The sequence below is a fragment of the Aquila chrysaetos genome, chromosome 1, assembly GCF_900496995.4.
Source record: "Aquila chrysaetos chrysaetos chromosome 1, bAquChr1.4, whole genome shotgun sequence".
Lineage (NCBI taxonomy): Eukaryota > Metazoa > Chordata > Aves > Accipitriformes > Accipitridae > Aquila > Aquila chrysaetos.
In genome coordinates, this window is record NC_044004.1 from 10,361,934 (window position 1) to 10,375,991 (window position 14,058).

The 14,058-nt window shown below is 43.1% G+C and overlaps 1 protein-coding gene across 1 annotated transcript in view; it reads left to right on the plus strand.

Annotated features, from left to right (window-relative positions):
• Window positions 1-7,726: 7,726 nt before the first annotated feature.
• The window catches only part of MSANTD1 (Myb/SANT DNA binding domain containing 1), a 48,533-nt gene continuing 42,201 nt past the window's right edge, over window positions 7,727-14,058 (plus strand). The window contains exon 1 of the mRNA XM_030027987.1: window positions 7,727-7,821. Within this exon, the coding sequence (XP_029883847.1) occupies window positions 7,806-7,821 (16 nt within the window). The 5' untranslated portion in view covers window positions 7,727-7,805. The remainder of the gene's footprint in view (window positions 7,822-14,058) is intronic.

Sequence of the window (14,058 nt, forward strand, 5' to 3'; positions counted from 1 at the left end):
TTCTTGTGTCCTTCATGTCCCTCAGCAGGTTCAACTCCAGGTGGAGGTTGGCTTTCCTAAGCCCATCCCTGCATGCTCGGACAGGATGGCTGCGACCGGCATCTAAACCAATGTGAATCTGAAGGAAGTATGATATGATACGAAGTTAGGGGGAACCGTGCTGAAAGCAAGCAAAAGGAGATGGTTTTTTACTTAGCAAGTAGTTAAGCTGAAGAACTTGCCATAGCTGTGGATGCTTGGATGCTAAAGGTTTAGATGGCTTCAGAAGGAGACTAGACAAGATCAGAGAGTGCAGTATTGAGGATTATTAAATACGGAGGAAGCACATCTTGCCTTGGGAAGTCCCTGAGCTGTGAACGCTTGAAGGCTGAGAGAATGCTTTGGAAAATTCTCCTATATGCTTGTTCTGCTCTTGTACACATCTTCAGGTGACCACTCTCGGCCTTTGTTAGAGACAGGACACTGGTCTTGGACTTTTTTTTTTTTATCTGGCACAGTAACATCTGGCTCCTTTGTGCTTGACTGAGAGTGCAAGTTTGGATATCTAGGAAGCCCCTTCCAATTCTTTGTTCCTTTTTGTTTCAAAATTGAAATAATATATTTTCCCTAGAGTTTTGCTTTTTGGCTTGTGTATTTCCACCTCTGCAGTGAGTGTATCTTGGCCGGTGATAGAGCCAGTCATACAGTGGTGGCGTCAAGAAACCCCAGGCCCCTTTGTGCTAAATGTTGTCCATATACATCACTCAAATATGTGAAGCTGAACTTAAATTTGGCCAGTTCAGCTTTGTCAGCTAGAAGAGGAGATGGTGGGAAAATTGCACACCTAATCAACATACAGATGTGCCTACTAGAACACTTCTCTGTAGATGTAAAACTTTTTTTTTATTTTGCTGATCTAGCTTATTTCTTTGAGGAACATAAATGCTAAACTCCTGTGAGAGGCTTGTTCTAGGAGCAATGTTTTTTGGCATATCTAGATCTGTGAGCTCTTTTTGTTATGGACAAAGAACAACACAAGGCTACAGCATTAGTGTGAGGGAACTCAAAGAGTTATTTTTTCAGGAGAATGTTCTGGTGTAAGACTCTTTCTGGAATTTGCACAAAGGAAAGTATATGAAATTTTTATGGCTACACCTAGGTTCATGCCTAAGTTGAAGCTATCAAGGATCCAGAAGGCAACATAAGCGTTCACTGACCTAGTGCTCCTGGACAAGGCGAGGAGACATCTTTTTTTCTCTGTCACAATCATCTTTTCCTCTGGTCTTCCATCATGTGAGAACTTTGGATCTGTAAAAAGATTCCGGAGACCAACTGCAATGCAGATCAGGGTATGACAAAACTAAAAAAAAAAAAACAAAAAAAAACCAAAAAAAAAAAAACGGAAGGCTATTATCACGAGCCTTCAAATATGGTTTTATGTCAACTCTGAACAAAGTAATGGTTGAATAATTTTGCAGAGTCACCCCTTCTCCACCAAATTTGGCGCTGTATTGGGCACGAGCTTTGCTTCTCATTTTCCTTTCAAAAGCGCGCTTTTATTATGCTTTTAGTAGGCGCCCTCGGTAAAGCTGCGAGCTGTACGTCCTGCTGCTACCCACGGCACCCACCGGCCGCGGGCACCTCCGTCCGAGGAGAGGTCTGCTCCGCGCTGCGGCTCCTTCGGGCCGGGGCAGCCGCTGCCTGTCCCGGCTGGGGAGGGAGAGGCTGTCGGCGGCAGATAAAAACCTGAATTCGCAGCCAGGTCCTCAAGTGATCTCTTCCCGAGGTAAAGGCTTTTGCAGCTTTTTCACTTAACTTTGAGCGCTCCTGCCTTTCTTCTCGCGCGGTTTAGCTTTGACTTTCTTCTCCTTCTCTGTCACTAGAGAGTAATTGTGCCTTTCATAAGGACCTTGCTTTAACCTTGAACAGCGGTTCCTGTGGCACCTGATGTGCATTATGAACTCTCTATACTGATGAAAGAGTGAGGTACAGTCCTAATGTCTTCCTTGATGTTTTCTTTTTTAATCTGTTTCAAGGAGCCCTTTCAGATGGGGCATGAAAGCTTTCCCAATTATTATAAAACTCCTTGTGAAATGTTTTTATTTGAAATATAGACTTATATTTAGAATAGTAGGGAAAAAACACAGTCTTAGCAGGCTGAAGCAGCAATATCCGAGCTGTTACCAGTTGCTGTTATCTGTCCTTTTGTCTGGGTCTAAACGTGAAATGGGTATTTTGTTATTAAATGTGTACATAGCCTTTCATTCTGGGGGATACCCATGCACGTACTTCACTGGGGTTTTTTGCAATATGCGGTATCTTGCAGGCAAAAAGTAGATGTTTTTATGACAATACTCTGACAGGGAGTGCCGCAACAGGATTATATCCTGGAGAGGGAGAACTCTCCTTTCAGGACATGGTTGAGAAGAGTCAAAGGAATAAAACCGAGGAGTTGTTCCACAGCAGGTACCTTCTTGTGCTTGCACCTGGTGGCAGACATGAGCTGGTTGTGGCAAGTGGATGCCACCAGAAATTAAGAATTGCTTTGTGAATGGAGGGCATGGTGAGGGCTCCTAGGCTTTCTGCTGCAGCTGGACTTGTAGGAAAAGAAACGGGTGCAGAAACTAGGCCTCCCAGGAAGAAAGCTACAAAACTGCCAGACATGCAGAAAAAGGAAAAGCAGAAAAAGAGCAGATGTGTTATTAAGGGTAATGAGCAATGCACATTCTCTAGCAGGATTAGGATGGGAACAGGAATAGACTTGCCAAGCTAAGGTAAAATCCTATTTCTGAAAAATGAAAGGAAAAAAAAATCCTCTAATGAGGCTTGATAGGAAAAGTATTGACAATTGTTACCAAGAATGAGGAAAAACAACAGTTATATGGCCAAGCTGTGCAAGATGGCTGATGTTCACAAATCTTCAAAGATGAACTCAGCAGTGATTAAGGGGGATAAAAATGGGAGTGAAAATGCTGGTGGGTACTTGAACTTGTCGTTAGCTCACTAGCGTCTGTGATCCTTGCTGACGGTGTTTGTACAAGCATAACGTGGGCAGATGTGAGCCCGGTGATCACTGCAAGTGCTGCCCCTTCTCGTTGGATCAAGCCCAGGGTAAGAAGTCGCAGTGTGGAGCAGGGTGTGTTAGCTCTGCCCCAGCGTTGTACTAATGCAGTTGTTTGCTGTTTTGGTGGGGTATGGGAACAGTAAACTTTCTTCTGCTCAGAATATAACACGTAGATGCTCCTGTCCGTCTCCCACAGCCTGCAGGACATATGTAAAACTTCTGGAAAGGAAGTATGCAAGCAAAGAACATTTATGAGCTAGCTCAGAGAGATAACGAAAAGCACTTTGAAAAGCGCACCTATGATTGTGCAAAGGCGAGATGCAAATATGCGAAGAGGAGGAGATAAAATGCAATGAGAAGAGTCAGCAGACAAGAGAAACACAGAGAGATGGAAAGTGCTGCGTTGAGACGCAAGTGGTGACTCAGAGAATGGATTTTACAGGTATGACTAGTGCAAAGCAGCAAAAATGATTTGTGAAGTGCAGAGCAGCACTGCGTGCTCTGGGAAAGCTGCGCTGCTCCTGCAAACAGCAGCTGGCAGAGATGCAGCGATGAGCATGTGGGGCTACAGGGAATTCCTTAACCTGATGTGAGAGAAGAGAAACTTAGAGCAAGCCAAGCCAAATGAAAACCGAACGACAGCGTGATTGTAGTATGGTAAGGACAAAGTAAATGACGTACCGGGTGTTTTGGAAATCAAGCATGCTGGGATTACAAGTCACACAGAAAACACAGGACTGCTTAACTCAAGTGAAAGTACAAACCTCCCCCTATTAAACTGTGGACAAACTGTTTTAATAATACATATCCAAACAAAACAAATCCAAGTAATTCATAGAATAGGGAAAATAGCCTCATGGATTTACTAGTTCCTTTAGGCTGAAAGTTCCTTTAGTCATCTCCCACAGGATGCGATAGCTGTACCTGGTTACAAAAAAAATAAATGCAGAGGGAAGGAAGCAGCACAGGAAAACCCGAGATACAGCCACTGCCTTCAGAGTGCACACAGGTGAAGGCAGCAGCAGAGAATGTGGTTTTATGCAAGTTCTCCAGGGAACCGCAAGGCTTTCCTGTGAAAAGCCTTCTTGACCTGAGGCCAAAGGCTTCAACAAAGAGACTTCTGCTCCTGATACTACCTTTTTTTTTTTTTTCTCTTTTCTTCCCTGAAGAAAAAGAGGACTAGTGACAGATCTAAGATTAAAGGTGCAGTGTGGCAATTTTGGGGCATTATGTCAGTTGTGAGAGATCAGACTGTGAATTAGAAAGAAAAAAAAGTAAATTCAGAGGCATTACTAGAAACCCTGTTATTAGAAAACCCAGAAATAATCCTTGATAAACCCATGAATATTTGCCAAGCAAAGGAAATTCCCCAGTGCATAAGAAAACTTAAGAAACAGCAGGCAGTGCTCCGAGCATGATAAAAAATTAAAACCATTACAAGACAGAGACCTGGGGTAGTCTGTCCCGCAGAGCTAAACCACTGATCCCTGGGGAGCTGCAATGCAAGCTAAGCAGCAGCCTAGATCTGAGGGGAGAAAAAAGAGGTAAAAGCTGCAACAGATTGTGTCATTTTGCTGCAGGTGTGCAATATGGGCCAGGAGAGGAGAGCCGGAGGGGAGGACTCCTTTGCATGGGGAGCTGCTGCCACTGCAGCAGGAGATCATCAACCTGAAAGGAAAATTGGGGTCTTCTGGAGTTGGATGCTGTGTGCAAGCCAGTGTAAAGCTAGCAATACTGCAAGAGATTCACAGTCAGGAGAAGGTAAATACATGAAATTCAGGGTTAGAGTTGTACATTTATCCCCGCAGAGGGAAGATAGGACCAAGCACACCTAACAAATGGGGAAAATTACAGTTTGTAGTATATGCTCGCTAGGATGTTAAAAGACCGTATGTTGCCCTCCTGAATTGATGGGAGCAAAACAATTGCTGCATTTGGGGATGTCTGAGGAGGAAGGAGATTGCTCAGCAAGGCCAAAAAAAAAGTATTCAGAGAACCCAGTTTTGCTATAGTTTCCCCAGAGGCTGAAAGACATGGTCAGAAGGCTCTCTGCTCTGGGAAGCGAAGTGCTCAGAGCTGAGGGAGTATGTCCTGAGCACGGCAGGGCAAATACGGCGCTTCGATCTCTGGTTCCAGCTAGAAGACTTTCTGATAATATATATATTAAAAAAGCCTCAGTACATTGGATTATCACTATAGGCATTCCTATACATATACTATCATTGGCTCATGCCTATGTATCATTGGCTTATGCCAATGCATAGTTTTAGTCCAACACCTTTGATTTTTTTTTTTTTTTTCCCCAAAATAAATACAATAGAGTGAGGTGTCAGCACAGCATGTGAAAGGTGCTCACCACAATGCCTCACCAGAATGCCTGTCTGGGAGACAGGAGGGATAGAGAAACTGGCATGCTGAGCTATGTTGGGAATTGCTTGTCTAGCTTATCTTGTGCCATGGCCAACTGCAGAGCTCTGCTGTCCAAGTATGTCTATTTGGCAGGAGGTATTAGTCCTGATAAAGGGCTTGAGAAACTGAAGAAGCATTTGAGGAAAGCGCAGAAACCAAAGGCCGAAGGTAATGTGGTGAAAACCAAGTTTAGCAAGCGTTTTCAGGTACCTTTTGTTTCACAGAAATGGGTGACCCTTGTGTTCCCTTCAGACTCTGATTGCGTATGATAAGCCAATATGCAGCAGTAAATAGAAAGGCTCGAGTGGCACTTGAGATGGATGAATGAAGCCCCTAGCAGCATGGGCCGGTGCCTTCTGATCCTGGCTTTAGGGCTGACTGTGCCCGGGCTGATAAGGCTTTGGGGTCAGGGTACCTTTGCCCAGTTGCAGCACTGAAAGGACAGGGACTGCTGTGGTCCTCTTCTATCAGTTTACTACCACTGGTACAAAGCAAGCTAAGCACCAATATGCTCAAACGGAGAAAAAACAATGTGGCCTGCTAACTGTGAGAAAGGCTCTGTCTTAGCTAAACTGACCTTTTAAGTACAGGTACGTACTTTCCATTGTCAACTCTGTCACTGGAATTACTGTCCAGCACTCCTTGGAGATACCATATCCTGCAGACGATGCTGTGTCTGATACCAGCATCCCACAGGCTTCCACTCCAGGCGCTGGGACAGTCCCAGGGGGAGGACAGACACAAACGTGTCTACGGCCAAATCCGAGCTCTGCTCACCTGAGCCTATACCTGTACCTGCTTGCTGTCAGCAATACAAACCCTGGAAAAACTAGAGCCTTGCCCCTGTTTGCTTCCAGTTGGGGCTGCAGCTCTGGGAAGGTTGCTTCCATGAAAGTCTTTTTGGGGAAAATCTACCAGAAGTACTAAGCAATGCGGGAGGTGGAGGGAATAAGTCCCGAGAGGGAGAGGAAGGCAACTGCTCTTCATTTCTGTGCTGTGCTGGTGAGATTGCACCTTGGACCTGCACCGGCTTGAGAGCAGTTTGCTAGGACTGTCTAAGAGGTATCGCTATCTATACCCTTAGTTCCCCACCAGTAAATCTTCCCTGCAGCATTAATACAAGTTACTTGCTTTTAAATCTTTTCTGTTTCTTTTATTTAGCCTGGTTTGAGTTGCCAAGCGGCTTATTACACTTTGCACTGAGCGCAGAGCGGCTGTGCAGGCTGCTGAGCAAAGGGACCCCCAGCCGGTGCTTCCAGCCAGCTTGGGGATCGCAGGCACCAGGTGCAGGTGAGTTCGGATTTGTGAAATGGCTTTTTCAAACCCACGATCGCGTCCCCGTCACCAGTGCACCGCCGTCTGCTGAGCCAAGGCGTACGGCTTGTCGCTGGGACGATTCTCCAGTGAGCTGCAGCGTGGTCAAGCCCAGAGCTACATCACTTTGGTGTGTGGGGAATTTTGCCTCTAGCTTCAGTCAGCATTTACGAGTCCTGTTAAACCTGAATAACCACAATCCGGGGCTCTTGCTTCAAAAACATCAGGTGGAAACGATGGTTCCCAAAGCTTTGGTGGAGTAACTTTTTCTCTTCAGAATACTGCTTATGCACTGGGAATTTTTTTTGCTTTAAGAAACATGGATTTATGGACTATAGTTGTAAGTGTTAGTGTCTACTCTTAATTCCTTGAACTTTCACACGCTTTCCATGGCAGATACTGGAAACTTGTGCGATGGGTGTATTTACACATATTCACGCCCATGACTGTTCAGTGAGGTTTCAGTATGCAAAGTTCCCAGTCCCCTGACGTGCTATCAGCCAGTGACTGACTGCCCGGTCACACCTGCATTAAAAGTCACATTTGTTTTGCTAAAGTTAAACTTTGAAATCTGTTTAATTACACTGGTGTAAAACTGTTTGTGGGTGCTCTTCTGTGTGCTTTAATTGAAATCCGCGTAGATTGGTTTTTCTTTTGGAAAGCTGAATCTGTTTAAGAGTATCCACATGGGCTCGCAACTGGTTTCAATGAAGAGAATTAAACCCAGGTTTTGCTTAAATCGCTGCAAGTTTGAATGCAAACAGGGCCTCAGTGAAACTGAAAATCCCCTTGATTCTTCTGGAGCGTTTCTCTCCCCTGTGACACCCGAACGTTTTCGTGCGTTCAAATGCGCTGCGAACTAGTCTGCAGGTTCTCCAGTATCCGATCTTTTCCTGAAACAAGCAACCTACTTTGAGTTTAGCAGCCTCTCCCCTGCCCCTGACTGGCTCTTGCGCTTCCAATCAGGCACGGAGGAAACATTTAAACACGCAGCCCCTCTGCTTTGCCTCCCTGGCTCTGCTCAGAGCAGGAATCAGCCATGCAACTCAGCCCAGGTAAGGCCACACTCCACGACCCCCATTGCGGCGATGTTACATTTATCAGATTTTCCCCTCCAAGCGCCTCAGTTGACTCTTTGCCTCCTCGCTGCACAAAGAAGGGGAGAGAGGGAAACCCTCCCGTGCCCTGGGAAGGCAGAGGCACGGGGAGAGCAACTTGCCCACGGCTGCTGTTTGCCCTGGTACAGCTGACACCAGCAGCTTTCCCCGGCTGAGGGCTGAGGGCTGGGACGGGAGAGGCAGGCGGGTGGGATAGGAAGGCTGTCAGGGGCTGTGGAACCGGCCCAGGTCCTCGTCCCGCTTCTGCCCGAGACCGGTGTGGATGCTCGGGGCGTGCGGCAGCCCTCCTGCTCATCCCCCCCTGCAACTGGACGCTGTTTTCACCGGGCAGCGTAAGTGGCAGCGTATAATGCGGCATCAGGTTTGCCACCGACGAACAGAACCGTCGCAGAAAATCCAGGAGGGCATGCGCCTCCTAAAAACCTCCTCTCTACCTTTTCCACATGCTGTTAAATTACCCCGATGCCTGAGTGTAATTTTCTGGCTGTTCCCCGTGCCCATGAATTACTCAACGTGGCATGCGGGATCCTTAGCTGCAGGACAGTTTTTCCAGTTGTTTGTTTTGAAAGCTCTTAAGAGCAATATACTATCAGCTGAGGTTTCTAATTAACTCTGAATAGCTAGTCTGCTGCCACTCAAGTATAATTCTCATTAGCATCTCAGCTAACAAGCTTCAGTGTTTGCCCTCCTAATTAGCTTCTAGTTAGAAGTCTTTCCCTATCCTAAGATGTGCTGTTGTTAATTGCAGTTCCAATTGCTTTTACAGCAAACTCCTGAGAGACTGCTAAAACTGCTGGTTTATATAGCCTGATAGAGATCAATATCTGGGATACTTACAGCTGTGGGTTCTTTATCCTTCTGTAAGTGTCTGTCTATATGGCATCTTTATGCAAAGAGGAGGGGGGGCAGAGCTGCAGCTTTTAAAATGAATGAGGAAATATTTTGCCTTTTAAACAGGTGGTACGATCTCAAAATGAGTCTGCTTAAAGCAAAGTACAACTTTCACAGCTAAGGCTGCATAAACTGCTTTCCAGATTTGTTTTTGTGGGTTTTTTTTCATGCAGCTGTCCATATAATGGCTGATTTTCTAAGCCCATGGGTTTGTGAGTGCCCCACAAAGTGCCCTATTGATGCCAAGTTTAAAAAGCAAGTGTATTTGTCTGTTGCCCGGACAGAGCATGTGTCAGGTTAGCTATTCCTTCTAGGCTGCTAGCTCAGGATGGTATTCCTGTGGAATGCTGTTAGCATGGTTTAATGTATGCCTGCGAGTTGGATTAACCCCTTAGTCCCTACAGCTTGGGAGTACTTATAGCACACTTAGTATTAGTAGGCTGAAACAGCTGTGACTGTGTGGAACAGGCGAATTGATTCAGCAGAGCAGGGTGGGTGGTTGTGCGAGTTTCCACTAGAGCAGAATGAAGTATGCAGATGGAGAAAGGTAAGTCTTACGAGTTTCACCAAATACCTTAAGTTGTCAAGTAGCTCACCCTGTGGAAGTAAATCCGTTCAGTGCAGACTTTCACATCACACATTTACTTCTCAAAGAGGGGGAAAATATTGCTCAGCTTGTGAAGCTTTACTAGTGGACTTTTTCACTCCAGCCATGCCCAGAGCCCTCCCGTTACCTTTTTCTAAATTGAAACCCACTTTTTGCTGAGGGTTCTCAAATTGGTTTAATTAATCAGATCCTACGTATTCTACTGCTCCAGGTAGGATAAGAAGGTGGCAGCACTGAAACCAAATACTGAATTTTATTGTAGGATGCCTGGATCCCTCTACCTTGATAACTGCTTCCTGCTTCTCTTTTTCTAAATAGAACGTTAAGGTCTTGATGTTACCAATACAAACGAATTTAGAAGAAAAAGATGAATCCTTTTTATTTGTCTTAGGAAGACTACCATAATCTTGCCATGCTTTATCATGCTACGACTGAAGGCTCTGGTTGTAGAGGACCCATGCACCTGAGCAGAGTCCCCTTACAGCAACATATAGGTGTAAGAAGGTGCCCGGTCAGATCCAATTGTAGTATCAGGCTTTTAAAAAGGGAGAAATTCTGGTAATGAATACGCTTTGGTTCATAACCCATTGAATAATGGAAGTTAAATATGGCCTGCTCGCACTAATAGCAATAGATTTAATTAGTCATAGATCTTTCAAATCTGATTGCTTTAGAAAAATGTGTAAGTACTTAGATGGATCTAAGGTAACTGGGCAAGTTGAAAGGGTGGGAGTATGTTTACGCAATGTTACATGTATGTCTGGTTTTGTTCATATCAGTTTTAATCTTTTGGTAATAAATTGTTCATTAGCCTTTTTTAGCTTTAAAAATATCAGAATTTAGAATGCAGCGCTTGATGAGAAGCTGATTTTCTTGATTTGGCTGCCTATATCCAATTAATGTGTTGGAAAATAGGAGTAATGATGGTGAGCAAATCTCAGTGTTTGAATCTATTTCGGTTACATATCAAAGAGGCATATTTAAATGAACTGTTTAACCTCTTTTATCTGCAAAACTGGATTCCAAATCACAAATATGCCACTTACCGTGCTGTACTTCAGTTACAGGTGGCAGCGTTAAGTGAAGCACACTCATATGATAAAACCTTTTTTAGAAGCTTTAAAGTAAAACTTGAGTTCAGGTTTGGGGAAAGAAAATTTTCAAGTGAGGGATCTGTAATGTAAGTATTAAATACAGATTAAGGCAGGAAATTAATCAAAGGTAGAAGAAAGAAGAATTCAGAACAAAGGGTTCTATTGGTAAAGCAGAGAAAGACACAGCACTTAAGTGAAAATTTGTAGATATACAATCCTTGTCCAGCTACTGAGAGGCTTTGCCCTCAGAAAAAACACAACCCCAAAATAACTCTTTCAGATCAAAATTGTGGAGATGCTACCAACATCTTAGTGTGAGCTATCAGACACGAATTTGTATGCCCTGCAATGCAAGGGAGGTGTTGACTATTTTATCCATTTGCGACAATAATATATGTCCTCCTTCTTATAACGTCCAATCTGTGAGGACTTTAGTGCTCTTAGTGTCTGGGGGGAAACCTCCAAAGAAGACGAGAGCTTGGGCTGTAACAACTATACCGCCCTTGCAAATTGTTGAACAGATAAAGCTAAGTGTGGCGGGCTCCTCATGATCTCCGTCCTCTTTAACATAGTTTGCCCTAAGTATTTTTGTCATCAAACCAGTTTATATAGTGCTGGCTTATTGTCAAATTTGTCACATAAAGTATTTTTCTTGATGTGATTGTAAGCTAAATTGGTGTCATGATCTTTTTGTTAAGGCGAGCAATAAATTGTATTCTGGGATAGAAGAATGGTGATAAAGTACCATCTATGCTGACAGCGTAGAAAGAATAATGTTGAAATAACTCATAAACATACTGATTGAGTAGGTTCCTCTATAGATCAGGTAGAGCCTTCACTCTGTCTGGCTCAGTAAATGTTCATGAGGCTTTTTGAGTCTGAAAATGGAGAGGATCTTATAACCCTAATTCTTTCTTCTAATAAGACTATGATCCAGGCCATTTCTTCCAGCAGAACAGCCTTTCTGCATAAATTGTTAGAGAGGGCATCCCCTTAATTATTTATACTACACATACCAGGTGTGCTGATTATGAAATTTCCCTTGAGGCTCCAGAAGGAAATGAAATCCTAATAAATGCATAAGATAGTGGAACAATGCTAGAATCTCCTGGATGAAAATCAGTCATCTGTGTCAGTGATCCTCCTTACAGTGGTTTTTAGAAAACATTACAGAAGATAATCTTCTTAGACTTGTCATCCAAACTATCCTGGAGGTGCGAAGAAACTGCCCTTCCAGGGAACTCCTGTGCTCTTGTGGGAAACAAAGAAAGAATAAGGCTAGAGGAATACATTTCTTATCTCAGAGAGATGTGGAGGTACCAGCGTTGATATTGGTGTTGACTGTGTTTGTAATTAGTATTATTACACAGTGATGACTGAAACATGGTCCTGAAACAGTCTGGAAAATTCTCCTTATCAAAATGCTGGCTGGGAAAATCAGAGGACTCTGTTTGGGAAATACGGGGTCGTCTTCTCTTGGCAAATGGAGCAATTTCATTCGGAGGAGAGACTTGTATATGTTTGAGATGCTTGTTATCAAGAGAGTATTCGGTGAACTACAAGGGAAGAAAGGGCCTTTCTCTGCAGAATTAAATGGAGAAATACCAATGGCACTAAACAAAAGATCAGAAAAGAAGGAGAAAGACCTTCATGTGAGAGACAACAGGGAAAGCAATGTATGGATGTGAAACAACTTAATGTGATAGGAGAAAGACAGCACTGGTTTTAACCCAGAGGAATGCGCAGTGACCAGGACAAACTCAGTTTTCTTGTCCCTGTGCAAACAAAAAAACCTCTAAGATGTGGAATACATAAATATAAGAATGATTCTTACAATTTTGTGGTTCAAAGAAACAGCTAAAAGAGTCAGACACTTGCAGAGAACATGCAGCCGGTGAGAAGACATTATAATATGAGCTCAAGGAAGTGTGTATCGCTCTTCTATCAAAAGGCTTGAGCAGAACTCTGAAAAGCTGGTATTGTTCAATGGAAGAGCAGAGAGATGTTAGAAGTAAAAAGACATCTTTCAGAAAGTGGAGGTCATGTTTGAACAGAGAAAATAGAAAAGAGCATACATTCAAGTTAAATAAGGCAAGTTAAACAAGGCAGGTAAAATCAATTTTGAGGAACAACTTGCTAAACTCACAGAAACAATGAGAAAACCCCTTCAAACACGCGAAGAGTAGGAAGCCTGTCTGTCAGCAGGCTTGACAGGTGATTGCAGTGTAATAAGAACACTCAAAGTACATAGGGCCGTTACAGCAAGGCTAAATAAATCTTTGCTTTGCTGTTCATTATAAAGGATCTCGGGGAGCTTTCTCTTCTGGAGCATTTTGGTATCTGAAAACGTCTAAAGGAGGGTTTTAAATTGAAGTGTCAGCAGAACAGGTTTAGAACAATTGGATAAAATGCATAATACTATTGATAAAAATAGGCGGTAGCCATGGTAGCCACCCAAGAGTCCCAAATGTGGAGTTGTCGAATTAATGGTTTTGTTTGATATGAATTAAATAATCGCTGTGGCACATGAAGGTGGCAAATGTGATCAATGTTTAAAGGGCTATGTACACTGGTAAATCTAGCCTTTCTTGGGCAAATTTATGGAAACTAAAATGAAGACTTGAATTTGTAGAGTAAATATTATATATTGGGTAAATGTCAAAATGGATTTTGTAGAAAGAAGCTGTCACAAATCTGTGTACTTTGAAGCCCAGCAGCCCTTGGGTTGAGGTGATTAGTTGATAAGGTGTAGCTGGACTTCCAAGGTCCCTTACCAATAGCCATCAACCCCCCTACATTTTCAAGAAATAAAAGGGAAAGCACTCCTGTAGTTTTGAACTGGTTATGGTTCTAATTAGTTAAAGGTAATAAAACAGAGGGTTGGAATTGAATCATCCATTTTTCCTGCAGGAAAGTCACCAGGCTACAAGAATCTCTGTTGGTATCTCTACTATTAAATTATTTACTAATGCTTTAAAAAAAAAAAAAAAAAAAAGAGAGAGATGACAAACTTTACCTCTAAGAAATTTTCAAGATAGTTAAAATTAAAACTGCTGCGAATATTCTTCTCCATTTTCTCATCCAATCTAGACAACTACAAAGTAATGCATAAGGGGAAAAGAACCATACCTACGCATCCACAGAGATGTAACCATTCAGGAGAAATATCTTGGTGTTATTGTGAATAGCTCTTGGAAAATACCAGCTCGATCCTTAGTAGTGATCAAGAAGATAAATAGGATGTTAAGGATTTCAAAAAAACTTAAAATAATAATAAAAAAAAATTAGACCTATGTGTAAATCCACAAAGTGCCCAAGTGTTGCACAGAGTGATAACTGTGTCTCGAATACAGTAGAAGTAGAAATAGTACCTAGAAAAGCTGCAAAAATGATCATAGATACAGAAAGGTTTCTGTCCCAAGAAAACTTAAACATAGGCTTGGAAAGGACCCCTGGGGTCACCATGTCCAGTCCTCTACTACCTCTGGCATGATGGCATACAGCTTTTTCATGTGTTTCTCAAATACTGCCAGAGAATTGTCTGGTCTCTGATTTGAATGCATTAAGCTTGTTCAGCTCTGC